This window comes from Hyperolius riggenbachi, chromosome 6, assembly GCF_040937935.1.
Source record: "Hyperolius riggenbachi isolate aHypRig1 chromosome 6, aHypRig1.pri, whole genome shotgun sequence".
Lineage (NCBI taxonomy): Eukaryota > Metazoa > Chordata > Amphibia > Anura > Hyperoliidae > Hyperolius > Hyperolius riggenbachi.
The window spans coordinates 196986689-197008275 of NC_090651.1; the positions used below are offsets into that span (position 1 = coordinate 196986689).

At 43.3% G+C, this 21587-nt stretch overlaps 1 protein-coding gene across 3 annotated transcripts in view; it reads right to left on the reverse strand.

Annotated features, from left to right (window-relative positions):
* Positions 1–21587, reverse strand: part of ROBO3 (roundabout guidance receptor 3) — a 661476-nt gene that overhangs the window by 287973 nt on the left and 351916 nt on the right. For 2 of the 3 annotated variants that reach the window (XM_068240266.1, XM_068240267.1), the window contains exon 2: positions 7521–7847. In XM_068240266.1, the coding sequence (XP_068096367.1) occupies positions 7521–7847 (327 nt within the window). Of the gene's footprint in view, positions 1–7520; positions 7848–18875; positions 18949–21587 lie in introns of those variants that run through there. The other variant, XM_068240268.1, reaches the window with a different exon arrangement.

Genomic DNA, 21587 nt, shown 5'->3' on the forward strand with positions numbered 1-21587 from the left:
AAACTGCAGAGCAAGGTCCTCAAGCACCCCTGCACCAACCTTGGATCCTGCCAATGATTCCCCTCTACCTTATACAAAGTAACATATAGCAGAGCATACTGGAGAGGGAAAGTAATACATACTAGAGATGGTCTAAGAAATGCAAATTTTTCCAAACTCAATGCAAATATAAAGCAAATTGCAAGCAGCTTGGATATGAGCAGGTCTGTGAAGTCGGTACAAAAATCATCCAATTAACTCCAACTCAGTTGATGAAACCGCCGACTCAGACTCCAGGTAACCAAAAATTGCTCCGACTCAGACTCCTCGACTCCAACTCCGCAGCCCTTGCAGGGCTATGGAGTGGGTACAAAAATCATCCGACTCCAACGTCGACTCCTCAGTTTATGAAACCGCCGATCCGCCTCCAGATACCCAAAAACTCCTCGACTCTGACTCCACAGCCCTGGATATGGGCCAATCAAATGCAGCTGAATGCAAGTCACAAAAATAGGCACCTCATCAACCATCTCTGATAGCTACCTCTTCAGCATTTCTAGTCAAAAGGGAGTTTTCAATTTCTGCCTCCTACATATTCACAGAGCACTGCTTAGTAGGGATAATCAATGAGATGCAAATGTTTCCAAAATTATGCAAATTTGTATGCAAATATATGTAGTTTGAAAATTGACCAATTAATTTTAACTCAGGTTTAAACTGATTGGTCCGTTTTCAAGCTGCATATACAGTATTTGCATAAAAATGTGCATGAACTTGAAAGAATTTGCATATCTGTGATCATCCCTACTGCTTAGTCCTCTCTCTGGTACATAAGTTCTTCCATCTTGAGTACTGCTCTTCATTGGCGATACTTGGGAATTGGCAAAAAAGATAAAACTAGAGTGAGGCCTGGAACCTACTAGAAAGCGCAAAGCGCTTTCACATCACTAATGATTTGCGATAGCGTTTTGCAAACGATTTTGGGAGCGATTTCCCTGCTCCTATACAATTCAGTAGAATGGAAACGCTCACAAAATGCTGCATGTCCTGCGATTTCCTTAGTCACAATCGCTCTAGTGGAATCTGTCCCATCCATTTACATTGGCAGAGCGTTTAGGAAAATCGCTAGTGATAGTAAGCGCTCCCTAAACGCTTGAAAAACCGCTCTGGTGGGTTCCAGGCCTGAAGCTGGAAAAATTTGGCAGCAGGGGGGCACATTGCTGCACTCTCTGCATTGATTCACAGGCTTCAGAAAACCGCACTCCTTTTGAAGTATGACAATCACAGACACATTAGGATTAGATTCAATTCACTTTTTCTCTCCTAGGAGTTCTCTCCTAGGAGATCATTTTTCATCTCGTGTTTAAAATAATTTTTGATCACCCTGCAAATGAAAAATACCAAAAAGCAGGTGAAATGTACTGTCAAAATTATTGTATTTTTTTGCATGGTAGTGGCTTAAAAGGCATTTTATGGATACAATATGAAAACATCACCTAGGAGAAAAAGGGAATTGAATAAGGGCCATTGTTTTCCATCCCCACCAACACATTGCAGCAAGTGGTAAAATTATGTAGAGAACAGCAATTTATAGCTAATGTTAAGCAAAAAAAAAAACAATCAACCTCACCTATCATCACCCCCATTTGCCACAGGAGACTCTGGAATTCTTTGTGAGCCCGAGTGCTCCCGAAGACGGCCGGCTCAGTATTGCACATGCGTAAGCGCAAGAGAGCATGCAGCGACACAGAGCAGTATTCGACCGAATGGTCAGAAACTGTTAATGCAGGTGACCGCACTGGAACGAGGGAACCGTGAAAGGAGCGGGAAAGCTCCATAGGCAAATATTCGTTTTTGTATTTCTCCGCTTAATATTAACTTTAAGGTATACCAGAGCTGAACACAGTTGTAGAAACGAGGGGAGCAGGCATGTATGGGAAGCTGTCCTGATGCCCACCATCCCCCCCATTCTCCTCCGCCCCCATCCTTTGTTACCTAAATGCCCTCCGGCACCCTCTTTCGGGTCGGCCATTAGTGTGCAGGCACTGGTGCGGCTGTGCACATCCTGTATCGCATGCCCGCGGTCAGGAGCGCACTAGTGGCGCAGTGCCCTCCCAGCTGTGGAAGGTAGGATGCGTGTAGCCGCGTCTATGTACTATTGCCCGACCCAGAAGAGGCTGCCAGGGGGCATTTAGGTAGCAAAGGAGGGGAACGGAGGAGAACAGGGGAAACAATGGGCATTAAGACAGCTTCCAATACATGCCTGCTCCCTCTGTTCTCCAACTGTGTTCAGCTCTGGTATCCTTTAACCTCCTTGGCGGTTATCACGAGTCAGGCTCACCTCCCGGGGGATCCAAACGCTGGTAGCTATTCTCCTTCCTGTCCTCAGAGTCTCTGCATCCCTCCGGTGAGATCGTCGTTTGTCATCATGACAACAGACTGCAATCTCACTACAGGGTTACAGTGACACCTGGAGGGTGGAGGGAGAACTGGATCCCAGGGAGTTGAGAAGTGCTGGGCCTGCTGCAGATCTCTCTGCGGTGTGAATTTTTTTCCAGGTTTTAGGGTCTAAAAGCCTGCAAAAAATTAGACCGCTTTTAGACCCTAAAATCCAGAAAGAATAAGACCGCCAGGTGGGTCAAGCATGCAAACATGCCTTTATGCTCTGTCAACAACACCAATAACTGCTTTAAATTTCGAGTCTCATAAAGCCATATTATAGCATTTACAGGGGCAGCATGGTGGCATATTGGATAGCACCCTTTCCTTGTAACCCCAGGTTGATTAGTAAAACATTGACACAACACTCTATAAAGCTCCTATAGACCAAGCAGTCAAAACAACCAATAAGGTGACATTGAGCTTTTTGGTTTCTTTCAATGTTGTACTCTGCATTTTGCACTGACAAAGTCCAACACGCCTGTAAGGGCTGGAACCCACAAGAGCGGTTTTGTGAGCATTTTGGCAGCGCTGCGATATGCTAGCGTTTTGCCAAAACGCTCAGCTAATGTTAATGGATGGGGCAACTTCCACAGGAGCATTTGCGTTTCCCAAAAACACAAACGCAGAACATGCAGCATTTTGGGAGCGTTAGCGCTTCAATGTTAAGTATACAAACGCTAGTGTAATTGCTTATTAAAACCTAAACGGAGCGGTTTTGCTAGCGTTTTGAAGTTACAGCACACTGTAACAAAATTAAAACTAATTGAGAGGACCAATCAGGATTAAAACTCGAATCGCTAAACGCTACACAACCGCTGACACATAAAATACACTTTTTAAATACGCTCCCTAAAACGAGCATGAATCCGCTTGCAAACTGCTCATACAAAACGCTAGCGGTTGCGTTTAGCGTTTGCGGATTTCAGTGGGTTCCAGGCCTAACAGAATTATTTGCATCTCATCGACCATCCCTAGTGACTCCAATTCAAGGAAGCATAGAATCAGGAAAATAGTTTCAGCCCTTGTGGCCCTTTCCTCTAGATTTAGGTGCAGTGAGGGTCAAATTAATGGAAACATGTCTCTGCAACCAAGACAATAACTACTGTATGTAACAAGCTGTGGTCTTTTTTCTCATGCTCTAGGTACGAGTATTTACATAGCTCCATCCTTTATTGTTCACCACAAGCTTGCTGGGTAATCTGTAATTTTGAATAAGTAATTAAAGTTTTTATTTTTTTTTGTAAAGTAGGTGACGAATTCTAAATACCTCCCGTTGAATTTGAAAGCAATACTACTTTTCACCATTTCTATGTAGAAGGGTCTGCAGCTCACCCCTCACTTAACTTGATTGTATATTCGGTCCAGCAGCAGTAAGGACAGGATGCAAATGAGATGAATAGTCTCTGAGGGAACATCAGTTTCCGGCTGTGAGAACACCTATACAATGTGTGCTGCTTATATAAATAAACAAGTAAACAGTTTTTGCTTACTACTGTAAAAGAGAAAATGACAAATCCAGCAATCAATGAGCATCACTGAGCCAGGATGAGGTCACATACTGCCCAGGGACAGAATACAGCAGTGACCTCTGACCCAGTCTGGGCTGACTGATTGGCTAAGCCATAATGCTGTCTTCTAAATGTGCTGGATATGCAACCAAATGATTCACAATGATTCAAACAATGAGTCAAACTGTTCAGGAAATGTCAATTAAAGAGGACGTGTTATGTAGAGATAGACATTTTTTTCTGTAGCTTAATAATAGTTTTAGATCTTTGCCAATTTAGAAAGCAAAATCTCTTTGAACACTGAGGTCACTGACAGTGGATATCACCTCTATTTTATTTAAAGCTGCAGTTTATTTTATTTCCCTTATAGGGGCACTAACGTGAAAAACTGTAAAATATAAAATTCATATTTATACCTCCAGGTAAGATGTACATTTGTCCCAGAGTAAACGCAATATTCATTTTATACTTCTTACGTAGCGGTCACTTGCAGTAGGCCTTATGGGCCACCAATTCTAAGCCTCTTACCGACAGGTTTTGAACCAGTCCATCTCTTCATGGGGAATTCTTAGGATTTCTTTTATTTTCAAAACACTATTTAAATGGCAGGGGTACAGTTCAACTGCCAGAATAGTGAGCATGCGAGTAGGCAGACTGCCTGGTATATTTGTATAGATCCTTTCTAGGGAGTGTTTGTGTAGTGCTTTTGAAACAATTAAACGAAACTTTGAAAATCCCCCATGAGGAGATGAACTAATCCAAAACCTGACAGTAACGCTGGTTTCACAGTGGGACGTTACAGGCGCACGTTAGAGCAGCCTGTAACGCAGCCCACCGCACAGTAATGAAAAATCAATGGGGCTGTTCACAGTGCGGACGTTGCGTTACATTGTAACGCTGCGTCACAAGACAACGTACTGCATGCAGTACTTTGGACGCGGCTGAGCCGCGTTAGACTGCTTGCACATGCTCAGTAATGTTGGGGAGGAGCGGAGAGCGGCCAGGCACATGGCTAATTAATATGCACTGCACGTTATGACGTGCAGTGTTTACTTCCTGGAGCAGCCGCTCTGTGCGGCGATTGGCCGGCGGGACCACGTGATGCCGCATGCGCACAAGAGTGCGCATCACGGCATCACTGACGCCAGAGTGAGCTGCACAACCCGGCTCACTCTGACGTCCAGATCCAGCACCACCAGGCGTTGAGTTAGGGGGACGTTATGCAACCTTAACGCCCCCTCTAACGCAACGTCCTGGTGTGAAATTAGCCTAAAGGCCCATACTCACGGGGGACGGCCGTCGCCGCAACCGCGTGGCACGCGCGTGTTGCGGCGACAGTTCCCCCGTGTGTATGATGCGCGCGCCCCGAACCGTCGCCCGTCGGAGCTGTCGCCAGGCGATTGACATGTTCAATCGCCGGCTACAGTCGTCGCCGCAACCTCGCCGGAACTGTCGCTAGCCCCGCATGTGTATGCGGGCTAGCGACAGCTACCCACACACACCACACGGAGCTTCCGGCGGGGGGGAGGAAACTCGGCGACAGCTTCCGCCGCATCGCTAATCCCTCTGCTGCCGTGTGGATGCAGAGGGATTTGGCGACGAGCTGTCGCCGAACTGCCGCCGAACTGTCGCGCACACGCTCCCGTGTGCGGCGACAGCTACAATTGTACCCCCGTGGGTACTTAGCTTTAGAGATTCAGAGCTTTCAGATTATAACACCTATTGTAAGTGGTGGCTACACAGGAAAAAAACAAGTGTATGTATGCGTACAGTTCATTCAAATTTTATATTTGTTTATGCCATAATGCCCCTTTAATTGAAACCTGAAGTGAAAGGAATATGGAGCTCACATTGCTTACTTTCACCAATTCCAGTTGCCTGGCTGTTATGCGAATGCCTGCACAACTATTCTGGAGACTCTAAATTGCAAGCTAATTTGGGGACAGGGATATATGAGAATACAATGTTTCATGCTGATTATATATATATATATATATATATATATATATATATATATATATATATATACACACATGATAAATTGGATGGAACAAAACGAGATTGATGGTGAATTATGCAGCCAAGAAGCACAAGAAAATGTAAAGACAAACCAAGTCAGAAGTTAACTTCTGTTCACACTAGTAGCACATTTCTTTTCAACATCTTACCAAATCATTACTATGGATTTCATATGGCCCTAATAAATCATAGAAGATAAGGCAGTATATCAAAGATCACTAACAAGTATGAAATGGTGCAATACTGCAGCATACTATAATACGGTAACGGCACACTTATATAACTATATACAGTCTTGTAATGCAATGTCTCATGACCTCGTACACCAGACACCAGTTGTGATGAATTGTGTTCAACAGCTCATACAATAAGAACAGGTATTCACTTTAACTAAATTTAAGGACATACATGGCTGAACTAAACTCATATGCCATTTATTCAAAATTTGCCTATATTACATATCAACCAAAACTATGGAGTCCACGAAACAAACCCCAAAAAATTAGAAAGGAAGACCCAAATAAAGTATGTTTAAAGTGAAATTGTAGGTATACCATTTATGGTAATACACTTCTGAAGAACAAATGTGTTCAATGTCTTACATGCCGAGGATCTATCCATCCCAATTAGAAAACACAGCATTCCAACCCTGATTTGCTTCAGTGCCTTCTATGGAAATACAGCCAGGTTAGGTTAAAGGATACCCGAAGTGACATGTGACATAGATAGATCCTTCGGCATGTAAATGAGGAGTAAATTTCACCAACATTACTACCGTATGTTCAGTTATAGCCTAAAGTGACAGCTACAGCAGGACTTGGCAAACTATTGCCCATCGGTGTTTTGTATCTGGCACACCGATTAGGGCTGGATTCCTCTCCTCCCTCCTTGCAAACTTGCATGCGGTGCATAATGTTAAATTTAGCTCACCCAATTGCAGCTTCCAGTGCTTATTTCTATGGCCACAGCAGCATCATGTTACCAGTTGTCAGTATGAGCCAGCATGTCACATGACGCCGCCGTGGCCATGGAGATCACCACTGAACAATGCGATTGGGTAAGTTGAGCTAATCATAATACACCTTTCGCAACTCTGCAGGAAGGAAGGGAGGAGAGCACAGGCATGCTAGAGGAATGCAGCCAGCAGCGGGAAAAGTTTTCCCATCCCTGGGCTATGGGAAGACACCAGAGGATGCAGTCTCTGAAATGTGGTGACCGTGAACCATACTATCGCTTTTCATGTGGAATAGATTAGAATACATTATATAAAAATTGTAAATGTTCACTGAGCTTTTATCTAGAGTTTTGTTTTAACACAAAAGATTCTGTTACCAGACATCCCAAACCACAGAGGGAGTTTATAGTTATATAGACAGTGAGCAGGGCTGAGCAAGTCATTGTTTCATGCACCCAAAAGATGCAAGTGAATCCACTATAAACAGAGCAGATACAACTTAATTTCGGTTCATCTACCCAGCCAGCCTACAACTATTTCAGACAGGTGAGCTCTTCTTTGCACTGCAGTGTGGTTTGTGAAGCCACGGTGCTAGAAATATGTGTAATAAAACGTACTTGCTACTTCCAAAGATGCGTTTCGACTGACAGATTCTCCCAGATAGTTCCGAGCCACACAGATATAAACCCCCTCATCTGGTTTACTTCTTCGTCCATGGACAATGCGAAGGAAGAAGAGTGAACCACTGGGCAGCAACATACGGTGAGAACGTGGGTCATCCTTGTCTGTCTCCACTCGTTCACCATCTTTATACCATTCAATAATGGGTGTGGGCCGTCCTTCTGCTTTGCAATTCAACGTTGCTGGTTCTCCTTTTGAAACTATATGATCAGAAGGGTGTTCAATTATTCTCGGGGGAAAATCCTCCAAACGGGGACGGGAGCCTGAACAGCACACACAAAAAAAAGAAATTAATATATTATCCATGTATGAATAAACACATCAATGGCTCATTTATTTTAGCAGAGAAAAATGTCATAAAAATATAATTTAGGAGCCTTTTTTCACTACCCTGCGTTTTGGGATCTGATTCTGATCGCTAACGGATCGCAAAACGCAGGGTACAGTAAAACTAATGGAAACAGCAGTGGCCATTTCCATTAGTGCAATCCAATTGCGTTGCGATTATGTCTCAAGCGCAATCGTCCTTCTGCGTTTTCAAAGCTACTGAGCTGCTAATACTGAGTATAGTAGCTCAATCGCAATTGCATTCGTGGAAATTAGTTTAAAACGCAATCGCAGTGAGATTGCGATCGCATTTCATAGTGGTAAAGAGCCCTTATGTATAAACAATTTATATGTATACACAGAACTGCTGTGGATGCCGTTTGCTGGCCTGATAGCACAAAGCGCAAGCGGCATCCGGGTGATTTGGGCGCTGACATAGGAACCCATATTAAAAATTGTGAAATACCGTCTGCAGCCGGAAATTTAGGCGCCCTCGCACACTGTAAGAATAGCAGGTGCCAGAGTTCCATGACTATATAGCGGAACTCTTCAGCAGCTGGCATGCTCTGTATCATTATGTACCCCTTGTTTGTTTTCCTACTTTGTACAGCGCCACAGAATATGTTGGCGCTTTATAAATCAATAATAATAATAATGCTAGGAGCAGTATTTCACTGGACTTCGATTATACGTGTAAAATGACAGTGCTAGAGGACATGCTGGGAGCAGTCGTTCATCGGAGTTAGGCTACAGTGTAGCCATACTCTGGTAAAAAATGATGGTGCTAGAGTTTAGCAGGCATACTTGGAGCAGTAGTTCTCTGGAATTTGGCAACACTGTGCAAAATAGCTGTGAGTGAGGGGTAGTTAGTGTTAGAAGTAGATAGGGCAAGGTTAGTGTTAGACATTGTTAGACAGTGTTAGACATAGATATGCTTGGGTTCATGTGAGAATTAGAGTACAGAAGCGGGTAGTATAATATTAGTAAAATTACCAATATTCTACTATTTTGGATAGTAGAGTATAGATGAAATAACTGATACTTTACTTCCGCTATTTGATGCACATTTTTACACTTTTTGCATTGACGCCTGATAGCATCCCCATGCCCATTAAGCTTCATACACATGGGCTACCGTTGTTGCTGTTGCTAGCACACAGGAGACATGTGCGCAACAGCTCAGCGACAGCTCCGTCTGAGCGACAGCTGTCTACACGTCGCTGCCCAACAGGCAGAGACGCGGCGAAAGCTGTCGCCGAAAGTTTTGTCCCCCCGCCGGAAGCTCCCTTCTGGCTGTGGGTAGCTGATTGAACTTTTCAATCGCACGGCAACTGCTGTCTCCGGCGACAGTTCGGTGTGCGCACCTCATACACACGGGGAAACTGTCGCCCAGACATGCGCGTGCCACGTGTTTGTGGCAACAGTTGTGCCCCGTGTGTATGAGCCTTAACTCTCAGCAAATCTCCCTCTGTTCCTCAAATTATCTGTGATCTGTTCTTTTTGTACAGACAGAAAAAAGATGGATAGCAGACAGCAGTGATGAGACCTGATGTGTGGAATGCAGAATACAACTGCTTTATTATACTGTTGAAGTCTAAACTATAAAATAATTGAGGCTTTATTTATTACTGTTGCAAAGAAGGGACATTTATAACAAGAATAAGTGTCTATCCAGTACACATACAAACCTTCATAAACATTCATATTTCTGCACAAACAGTATGTAGAAAACAGGCATTTGTCACGCAAATGTCAGCAAATCCACTTTAGAAAATTTTAAAACATGACTTCAGCATTGACCTTCCAACAGTAGTAAGCCATTGGCAAGCAAAAGTCATGCTGCAGTGTTTTAGCACTCTTTTGGTTATTAGAACACATTACTGCATATTCCAACTGTGTAATCCAGAGAAATCCTTATTAACAGAGGTCTAATTGCTTTCTATGTTTCAAAGCTTCTTAGAACTGCTAATTATCTTAAACAGCATGTTGGCAGTTTTTATAATTAGTTCCTGGCAAGTGGATTTTGGGAGCCAATGCAATAAATGCAGCTCTTGTTTTTAAATATTTTTAACACGCTTTTTGTGTGTGTGTGAATTGCCAAGCCTTTTCATTATACAGGAATGGTAATTTCTATCTGAGAGAAACATTTAAGCCTACCAGAAGAAGGTTATAAAATAAAAATTAAGTATTTATCCGAAGTACTAGGAAGCCTGTGGGTAGTCCAGAGGTTACCCCAATCCTCCTGAAACTCCCAATTCCCACTGAATTCATCAACAACTTGTTGAATATGCACTCGTGGCCATGCTCCCCATCCATGTACAAGTTTCTCTGTATTGGACATGCACGAGTACGATCTGTGCATGCCCAGTGGAACGAAATAGCTCATGAATACCTTTTTCCTCCACGTATGAGTAAATTCACTGAAGTGGAAATGTGCAGACCTTACCAGTGCATGCCCAGTATGAAAACGCTAGTATATGGCTGGGAGCATAGCTAACAAATCAAAAATGACAAAGGCATCAATTCACTAAGATCATGCTGGAGATAATAAGGCAAGGGAAAACTTACCACCACACATCGAGCTTGCCTTATTAAGGTGTAGAGATACGTTTTCACAGTGAGAGAGTTATGTTATCACTTCAGCCCTTAAAGGGACACTTAAGTCAAACAAAAAAATGAGTTTTACTCACCTGGGGCTTCCAATAGCCCGCTGCAGCTGTCCGGTGCCCTCGCCATCTCCCTTCGATCCTCCTGGCCCCGCCGGCAGCCACTTCCTGTTTCGGTGACAGGAGCTGACAGGCTGGGGACGCGAGTGATTCTTCACGTTCCTGGCCACAAAAGCGCCATCTATCCTGCTATAGCATATATCATATACCATATAGCAGCATAGAGGGTGCTAATGTGTCTGGGAACGCGAAGAATCACTCGCGTCCCCAGCCTGTCAGCTCCTGTCACCGAAACAGGAAGTGGCTGCCGGCGGGGCCAGGAGGATCGGAGGGAGACGGCGAGGGCACCAGACAGCTGCAGGGGGCTATTGGAAGCCCTAGGTGAGTCAAACTCATTTTTTTTGTTTGACTTAAGTGTCCCTTTAAGTTACCTCCTCTGTAGTTATTTTCACATGCAGTTAATTGACAGCCTGTCTTTAACTTTAGTATTCTGGAGTAATTTTAAGGATCGAAGAGTTAACTTTAGAGATCTCTCCTTAACTTAAAGACAGAAAAGTTAAGTTTAGGTTTGCCTGAGGTAAAATGTTTCCTGAATACTACACGCCTTATTACTATGATGATAAATCTAGAAACGTTATTAAAGATAGGAGATAACCTTAGTGAATTGAAGCCAATGTCTTGTCAAATAAGATCATAAGGACTGGAGCAGTGAACTTGAGGAGGATTGGGTAAGTCTCTGGACTATCCAGAGCCTGAAGCAAACACAAAGGGCACATATAGCAAGCGGTTAAAAAAGGTGCTGCATAAAGCACAATGTTATTAGCGGCTTTTGCAATGCTCACAGTATAATAAGGCACACAATATTTTTTAACATCAATAGGAAGCTAATATGAAAATCATATAGTGACAAGACAAAACAAGACAAATAACATTTATATCGCGCTTTTCTCCTGGCGGACTCAAAGCGCCAGAGCTGCAGCCACTAGGATGCGCTCTATAGGCAGTAGTAGTGTTAGGGAGACTTGCCTAAGGTCTCCTACTAAATAGGTGCTGGCTTACTGAACAGGCAGAGCCGAGAGTCGAACCCTGGTCTCCTGTGTCAGAGGCATGTACATGTATGGGCACCTCCAACCAATCTTAACCGTTTACTACGCACACAGTGAATTTGCCTCCAGAAGTCTCTAGTGTATGAGACCTGCATGGCAACAGTGGCCTAGTAATACAGGATTGGTGAGTGATTGTCACATTACATATTGTCGGCAGCTGCGCGATCAATCTTTATTGTCAGTCTGCTCACCGTACTTCCTGCGTATGCTAACGGGAGCAGATTAGACAGGATTGGCACGCTCTGTCACATTAACTACCTTCTTCTAACGATCCAGCAACCAGTCTTTGTCAGTCTGCTCACCGTACTTCCTGCGTATGCTAACGGGAGCAGATTAGACGGGATCGAAGGGCTGGATTGTCACATCTCAATATGAAAATCACATTGTGGAAGCCTCCAGAAACCAAAATTTCCCTATAATGCAGCTAATCTGGGCTTTGTGTTGGGCAGGTGTGGGGGGGGGGGGGGGGGAGGGGGGGTTATGAATTAGGCATCATGTGGGGAGAGGATTAGTCATTGGTGGTGGGAGGGTTAAGGGCTTGTTTCCACCATACCTAAGCAAATCCGCATAGAAAAAAAGTGTGAATTAGCATAGCTGGCCTGCGCACTAAAGCGCACTCACATGGTTCAGAAGTTTAACGAGCTCATCGGGCAACCAAGCACAGTAGTGTTTGTCCCACTTTGTCCCAATTATGTCATGGGCTAATTTCACATCCGAATAAAGGAGGATTGCTGAGTTAGTGCTCAAAAATGACAGCTTGTATGAATTTACAGTGCTTACAAAAAACAAAATAAGTGTCTTAGGGTTGCCTATTAAGCACCTGTTCACATGGCTCGACCAGCCCAAAAATTGGGCCTAGTCCCCCACAGGGGGAGAGTCCTGTAATCCTCTTAATACTAACCCAGATCCCAGGCCCTCGTCCAAAAGATAAGGAGCGCCCGCGGGGATCGATCCAGGCGTCAGCGGGGATGAGCGGGGATGCCATCGGCTCGATCCGGCGCAACTATCTCACCGTGTATTCCCAGCATAAGAACTGGCAGTCCTATGATCCTGCAAAACTGGTCTAGATTATACTTCCATATGTTCACAAAACAATTACAACATCTTTTGGGTTTTTCTATGTTATTTTACATTGGGAGATTTTTATTGCTATACCTCATTCCCTGTCCTTAGGACCACCAAGGTGCACAGTAAAACCATGTGGGTGCCTAGGATCAAACATGGGCAATGATGCAGGATGTGATGCCGTGAAAAAGCCGACTGTAGGGGTAAGTGACGTGGACACATCATTTAAAAATGTAATGAGCTTTGTACACACAGCTGATGATGAATTGGCCATGAGGTGGGTCATTTAAAATACCTGAGCACCATCGGGCATCTGACAATTATCATTCACTTAAACCATAATTTCTGTTCTTGATTTTCAAACGATATGTGGACCATGGGTTATTATTGGTCATGTTCAATGATTTTAATTTGCCATGTGAATGAAGCTTAAAATAGCACTAAATTAAGATCAGATTTCAGAACAAGCAATCAACATTTGTTAAATAATTTAATTGAACTCAATTGACTAAGACTCTAATTGTTCACCAATCTTTCTTTGATTCAATGAGTTAATTAAATGACACATTTAAAGGGTACCCTATTTGGGTTTAAGAATGCCCTGTGTTTTTTTGTACCTGTATATAAAGATTTAACAGCAGTCTACAGCTTCCCCAATTACCTTAGTTTTTAAAGTGGACCTGAACTCTTGCATAGCACAGAAGAAAAACATATAGGGCTTGATTCACAAAGCCGTGCTAACTGTTTAGCACGGTTGTGCTAAACAGTTAGCACGTGAAGTGCCGTTCGCGGACATTTGCGCGCACAAAGTGCCGCGATTCGCGCGATTGCGGACTTTTGCGCGCGCAATTTACCGTGAAGAGATGTTGGAAAATAAGAAAAGTTAATTGAAGAATAGTTTGTGTGTGAAAAGTTAATCACTTTTGCTGAATCTTGGCCAAGACACTATCTGCATGGAGTACGTAAATACATACTCTTTGTAATTGGGTTTACTCCCGGCTCTCCAAATTCCTCTCACATCCCAAAAACATAACCCTGAGTTAACTGGTTTCCCCCAAAAATGGTCTTAAGCTATAGCAGAAATAAGATTGTGAGGTCCTTGAGGAATAGGCTGTGACGTGAATTGTTTGATGTACTCTGTAAAGTGCAATAAAATAATTCAGCACTTAAGTTCAAACAGAAAAAAAAATTGTACAACAGTGCACTGCACTGACATATCCCAGTTGATCCAGAGGAATGTGAAAAACTACAAGGCCTGTGTAAGGATCCCTCCTGTAGCGTATTCTGTCCGTTGCAGTGGAGCTGCAAACGGACAGTTCTGGCTTATCTGCTTGCAGTCGGTTGTGCATTTGCAATGGGTCTCATTGTCATTTGCAATCGCTCTGCAGTTCTGGGCAGCTCAGGATGCTGTCATCAGTCCACCAATTGCTTGTTGCAGCTGAGCTGCGGCCAGATAGCCCTGGATTTCCTGCATGCATGTTGTTACATAATACTGCATGTATTTCTGCATTCACAGCCAGCTAGCAAATGGTAATCAAGCCAGCTCAGGATTGAGTGATTACCATTCAGCTGTGTGGAGATTTGCATACCTGCATCCATTGGCTGATGCCAGCATGAAAGTCTGCCCCCCATTTCATACCCGCCCGTCATAGTGGTCTGTACGCTGATCTGCTGGGCACCTTGTTACTCTGTATAGTTCTGTTATTGTAGTTCTATGCGACCTTATCACTTCTGCTTTAGTTAGTTCTCGATAAATATATATGCAGACGTGCTAATATATATTTATCCGTTAGTTGAGCCATTTGTTATTTTTCTTATTATTGTGTATTGCCTAGTTCTATGCTTGATGGACGTTCGCTGCATACGCGGTGGGTCGGTGAAGTCCATTATCCATATAGCTTGGATTCTGCCATCACCACGTTCTTGACTGGTAGTATTACTGCTACTCTAGTTTCTGGAAACATAACTATAGGCTGCAGTTGCTATTAGTTACGTTCTATACTGTAGTCTTGCCTGGGTGGATGATTGCTGGTGACTGACTGTGAGCTGCAGTTGCTACTAGTTACGCTCCAATCTATAGTCCTGTCTTGTACCTGTCTGAATGCTTGCTATCGCTAAGGCAGCGCAGTGCGAACAAAGGCAGTGCAACATCGCAATCCGTTGCCATTGTGTTTTTGTAGCGATATCGGAAGCCCAGAGCTGCAGTTGCTCTGGGCAGCCTGTGTAACCTCTTCCATTATCCAGCTCTTAGCCTTGTTGCGCTGGGTGGTCAGAAAGTATGACCCCCAGCATTACAGCTTGCAAAGGGAAAAAAACCTTTCCTGACTTCAGGTGGCAGTTAGAAAAAATCCCTAGATCTACCTGGAATTACCTAGCAAAGCCCTCTTTAAAGAGAACCAGAGATAAAGAATTAAAAGTTAGTTATACATACCTGGGGCTTTCCGCAGCTCCAGAAACCCTGATCGCTCCCACGCCGCGGTCCTCAGTCTTCCCCGTTCGCCGCACCGGCTCCCGTGACTTTAGCCAACTGGCCAGTCAAGGAGTAGCTGAAGTGCGCTCCTTGCGTACCTCTCCAGCGGCTGCTGGAGAGATACGCAAGGAGCGCACTTCACTTGCGTAGGCTGGCCACGCCCCCTGGAAGTCCGTGAGCGGTGCGGCGAATGGGGAAGGCTGAAGACCGCGGCGTGGGAGCAATCAGGGTTTCTGGACCTGCGGGAAGCCCCAGGTATGTATAACTAACTTTTCATTCTTTATCTCTGGTTTCCTTTAAATGCAGATATGGAATATGCCATGTCATAACTCCTTCCTGTGGTAGGATATTTCACATTTTAACTACTCTTACTTTCTAAACAGATGGTAAAAATAAAAATGTAAATAAATAAATAAAAAAGGACAAAAAGTTCATGTGCCAAACTTTCAGGCCATCAGTCGTCTTTTTCAGGCTAAATAAGCTCAGTTTGTGCAATCTTTTTGGTGAGACCTTCCATTCCTTTGATTAATAAAGTTGCCCATTTTTGCACCTGTTCTTTGTACGTCAATATCATTCCTATAGTGATGCCCAAAACTGTATTCCACTAGTGTGATGCCCAAAACTGTATTTCGCACTACAGATGTGGCCCCACAAGTGACTTATACGAAGGGAGTAGAATACTAGAATATCATGATACTATAATTAGAAATTTGCAAGGTTATTAGGGCCTATTCACACTACAACAGTTTTCATTGTGTTTTACTGCAATTCGGAAATATGAATCAATGGGCTTGCTCACATCTAATTCATTTTTTGTGTTGGTAAAACTGACTGCAGGTTTTCACATGATGAGTGTGTTTTTGTATATGAATGCACATGTTACATTGCTGTAATGCTATCCAGTGTAGGAACTGATACTTATGTGTCTCAGTTCTGACAGATGAAGAATGACATCCAAGACCCTCTGCAGAGTCACAGCCTACAGGAGACAGCAGGGGGGTCACAGTCAGTGACAGGGTGAAGGGTTACTGGAGGGCCAATGTCCATCATCTGTCTGTCTCATTAGCACAGTATAGTATTTAAAGAGGTTTGTAAAACCACATTTTTCCTTCTTAAAAAGGAAGGTATCTGTGATTATTCAGGGTGGAGTGAGCATTTGAGGTGTCGCACAGTGCATCACTGCTGAATATCCAAATTATCCTGTTGTTGTCCGTGATGCACTATGGACCGCTGAACAATTGCTGCTCCCTGTCACGTCCAATTGACCAAAATGTACTGGTCGCTTGCTGTAATTGCTGTAATTAATTGATCAAAATTTGGATCGATGCAGCTCGTTGCGTCACAGATAAACTGGCAGATACAATCGCAATAAAAATAGCTGAGTTTATGGCCAGCTTTATTCAGCATTTTATTGCATTGCCTTAAAGAGGGATTCTTTGGTATGAACTCTGATGAACAGTATGGCCAACCTATAGGACCATCTATGAGATTAGCTAATGCTCAGCACACTCTGGTTTGTAGCAATGGACCATGTAATATACACACTGAAAGAGTCACCCTAATACTACACAATGTTAGGCAGGTAATTTTAATGTTTCGGCTAATCAGTAATGAAAATGATACAAGTATGTTTGTATATACACAAATTCTATGTAACGTTTGTAGGATTTTGCAGAGACATATAATCAGTCACTAAAAGTTATACCTCTGTCTAGAAAACCACTACCACATTAGAAGTGCATTAACCTCCCTGGTGGTAAGCCCGTGCTGTGCACGGGCTATGCCACGCAGGAGGCTTTCTCAGGTCTTGCTGGGCCGATTTGCATAATTTTTTTTTTAACACGCAGCTAGCACATTGCTAGCTGCGTGTACTTCCTGATCGCCGCTGCTCCGCGCCAATTCGCCGCTACCCGCCGCACCTCCCCCCCCCAGACCCCATGCGCTGCCTGGCCAATCAGTGCCAGGCAGCGCTGAGGGGTGGATCGGGACTCCCTTTGACGTCACGCCATGGCGACGGGGGAAGCCCTGTTGGAAATCCCGTTCAGAACGGGATTTCCGGATGGGCTTTATCGCCGGAGGCGATCGGAGAGGGTGGGGGATGCCGCTGCACAGCGGCTATCATGTAGCGAGCCCTAAGCTCGCTACAAAAAAAAAATAGTGCTGCGCTGCCCCCTGCCGGTTTTAATTGACCACCAGGGAGGTTAAGACTAGATCCAGTTTTTTCAGACTGTTTTCACTGGATTTCAATAACAGTTTTTCTAATATATTTTAATGCCATGCAAGTATGTGTTTGTTTTAAACACCGGGCATTAAATCACTTATAGATATAGTTATAACTCTTTATACTTCTCTGCAAAGTCCTGTAGAGCTACAAAGTCTACACAGAACTTCCATTAATGGCATAGGGATAGTGACTTAAACGTTGGTCCATATAATTCAGGTATTTTATAATCCTCTATACTTTCCTAGTGGTTTTGGGTCACCCGGAGCTGCTTAGGTACTCTGTATTATGTACACACACACACACACACACACACTTTTTGCAGTTGGGCTTTACATTAAAGTTAACATATGGTGTATCATACAAAGGGACTACATTGTGTGTAGTTAGCTTTACAGCAACATGGTTTGGTAATTCAACTACAGAGTTACAGATTGCCCAGCAAGCTCATGGTGAACCAGAATATCTAGAACCTCCTTGCTATTCATTATTTCCTGCAAAATCATCACATTGTTAAACAACAGCAACTATCTATGCGGTGGCTGGACAGTGCACTGGTTAAGGGCTCTGCCTCTGACACAGGAAATCTGGGTGCGAATCTCGGCTCTGGCTGTTCAGTAAGTCAGCACCTATCCAGTAGGAGACCTTGGGCAAGTCTCGCTAACACTGCTACTGCCTATAGAGCGCGTCCTAGTGGCTACAGCCCTGGCGCTTTGAGTCTGCCAGGAGAAAAGCACGATATAAATGCTCTGTGTTTGTTTGTCTGGGTTGTATGCCATGATGTATTGTCAGCAATATATATTGTGGATACAGGAAAAGCATCATATGTCCCGCCCAATATTCCAGCTTGAGGAGGAACCCACCCACACTACCAGGTCACAGGAAGGTGAAAAATGGGATTTTAAAGAGGAACTCCAGTGAAAATAATGTAATAAAAAAAGTGCTTCATTTTTACAATAATTATGTATACATGATTTAGTCAGTGTTTGCTCATTGTAAAATCTTTCCTCTCCCAGATTCACATTCTGACTTGTATTACATGGTGACATTGTTACTGTGGGCAGATTATGGAGCTGTTTCTAGCTGGTCTGGCTTTAACAGACAGCTATTTCCTGTCTGAACATTGTTACATTGTGACAGTTTGCCCAGAGTACCGTACGGTACCAGAGCCTCTTGTGGGAGGGGTTTCAGCACAAAATCAGTCAAACAGCGCCCCCTGATGGTCTGTTTGTGAAAATCATTATTTTTCTCATGTAAAAGTGGGTATCAGCTACTGATTGGGATAAAGTTCAATTCTTGGTCGGAGTTTCTCTTTAATGGCGAGGTTACCACCTGTGATGCAAGTGTTGACAAGAGCCTCCCCAGAATCAGCTCCTGCTAGCACTAAAAGAAGGATGCCTCCTTCAACATAATGGTCACTTTCATATCTCACACACTTCTCTGAAGGGTGAACTCAGCAATGGGGTCAACCAAAGTCAAGAATGCAAAGGCCATTTAACCTGACATATTTCTGGTGATTTCACACAGCAGTCTGTCTGCAGCAGCTCTCTCAGCTGTTGGTTTGTAACTGAATACCAGGCGACACCATGCTGCCTACAACACTCTGCCCCTTTATTTGACCTATGAATACATCTGCCAAGGAGCAGACAGGACAAGCCACAATGAACTGTGTTCATGTTTATATTATTATTTATTTCACATGCCACCAGAATATTCTGCAGAGTACCACTCATACCAGCTCCTGCTCCATGAAAGAGCATATAACATCGCTTCACTAACATTCCAGATAGGAGGAAAGATGTTTAATCTACCATTGTATTAAAGTTATGCTGCCACTATGGTGAGCCCTATACATAAGCAACTTGAGCTTCAATCAGAATCAGTTGAGAGAAGTGTATACATGTATTACATTGATAGTGTAAACTGTAATCATAGATTGTGAGTACAGCACAGATAATAAACCCTATGTGGTGTCATGCTACACACTGTTTAGTCTATAGAAGGTAGCTCATTGCACATGCTGACTATGAACAGTGGGCCTGATTTGCTAAATTCAATGGAGAAAACAATCTCAATTGCAGATTTACTAATTAAAACAGGCTGAGTGTATGGCTAAGTGGATGACTGCAGTGAAAAACTGGAAATTCTGTCAGGATTATACACAAATCACTATAATGTATTATAATCCGTCTCCACAACAAAAATGTCAGCAAAACGGTTATAAAGTATCCTTGCCAGTTAAAATAAATATGATATTTATGAAACAAATTGATAAATATGTGACAAATCTGGCAATGCCTTTTAGTTGCTGCTCCAGCACAGCTTTGAATATTATGCAAAGCGGTTAGAAATGTTTTCAGGGTTGTATTGTTGTCAGTGTCCATACTGGAGATTTTTTTCCCTTCACTTACTGTATCTAAGACCTTGGTGAAGGCTCCTGGCTCTAGTATGAAAACTGGTACTACCAGATGAAGATTGTAATCACTGCAATACCAACTTGTCAAGGATTGTAATTTTTCTCTGAAGGACTAAAATGTTGAATTTGTTTGTTGCTGTCTCTGTCACATTTGGATAGATTTAGCTTCCTCCTGTGAAGGAAATTCCAGAGATAGGGACATAGGCAAAAAATGAAAATCCCAAAGAGATCCAAACCTTTTACTGCACTATTCAAAATCACACACATACATTGTGGAGGGCCAATAGAACGGCTTGGACTATTTGGAACGGTATAGAACTTTGGAATTCCCCACAGACTGTGAAAGTTTGTGAAGGGCATGAATAATCTTGGACAGGACACCTTCTGCCCAAATGCAAACAAAAGTCGAGAATGCCCTCTTCCCCTGTAATGCCTCCTGCACATCGCTGTCCCATCCCCTGGGAGACACCCATGTAACCCCACATCAAAAAATCACTTGCTGGTTGAGTAAAAGCAACCCCAAGTCAAAACTTACCATGGGCACGAACAATCACGGGCAGCACTGCAGATCTCCTTTGAGGCCTCTTTTCTTCACACTAATCAAAGCCCAGTTTATCTATCCTTTTCTTGTTAGTAAGCCTTCCATCTCTCTCATCAGTTTTGTGGCTCGTCTCTGCACCTGCTCCTAAAAATGCAATGCCCCTTCTGTAATGCGGTACCCCAGAACTAGCATTGTATTAACATAGTTAAATTGGTTGAAAAAAAGACATCCGTCCATCAATTTCAACCAGACAGAAAAAAAAAAAAAGACTGTCCTGAACCCACACATATCCCAGTTGATCCAGGGGAAGGAGACAAAGCTTTCAGGGCTTAGGCCAATTAGCCTTAAAAGGGAAAAATGACTTTCCAACTCCAGATGGCAGTCCCTGGATAAATTCGCCCACGAATCATCTGGTAACTATAGCCATGGATGCCCTCCAATGCAAATAAAGCATCCACTCCCTCCCAGATACAAAGGTTTGTCATAACTTCTTCCTGAGGTAAGATATTCCATATTTTAAGCGCTCTTACTGTAAACGACACCTTTCTAAATAGATGGGAAAAACTTTTTCCTCCATAGGCAGATCATGTTTCTTTGTCTGTTGTACAACCCAAGAGACAGAAAGCTCATCTTCCAAGCTTTTGTATTTCCTTCTGATGTATTTATACATGGTAATCAGGTAACCTCTAAGATGCCTTTTTTCCAAGCTCAATAACCCCAGTTTGTTCAACCTTTCTTGGTAAGTGAGATCCTTCATCCCTTTCATTAATTTAGTTGCCTTGCCCGTCTTTGTACCCATTCTAGAACGTCAATGTACTTTCTATAGTGTAGTGCCCAAACTGTATCTCATACTCCAGATGTGGCCTCATAAGTGATTTATACAGAGGGAGTAGTATACTAGTATCTTGAGATTTTATTTCCCGTTTTATGCACCCCTGAATTTGATTTGCTTTAGCTACCGCTACTTGGCATTGTATGTGTAACGATCGGTGTAACACAGAGAGGATCTGATTATTGGTGATCTGCAGTATCACCAAAAATACAGATATATACCCGATTATTGATGATTTGCAGTATCACCGATAATCAGATATATTACTAACCTCTGGACACCTGAAAGATATGAGTGTTAGGTGCAACAGTAATACTTTGAGAACAATATCAGGAGGACAGGTACAAAGGCAGTAAGGA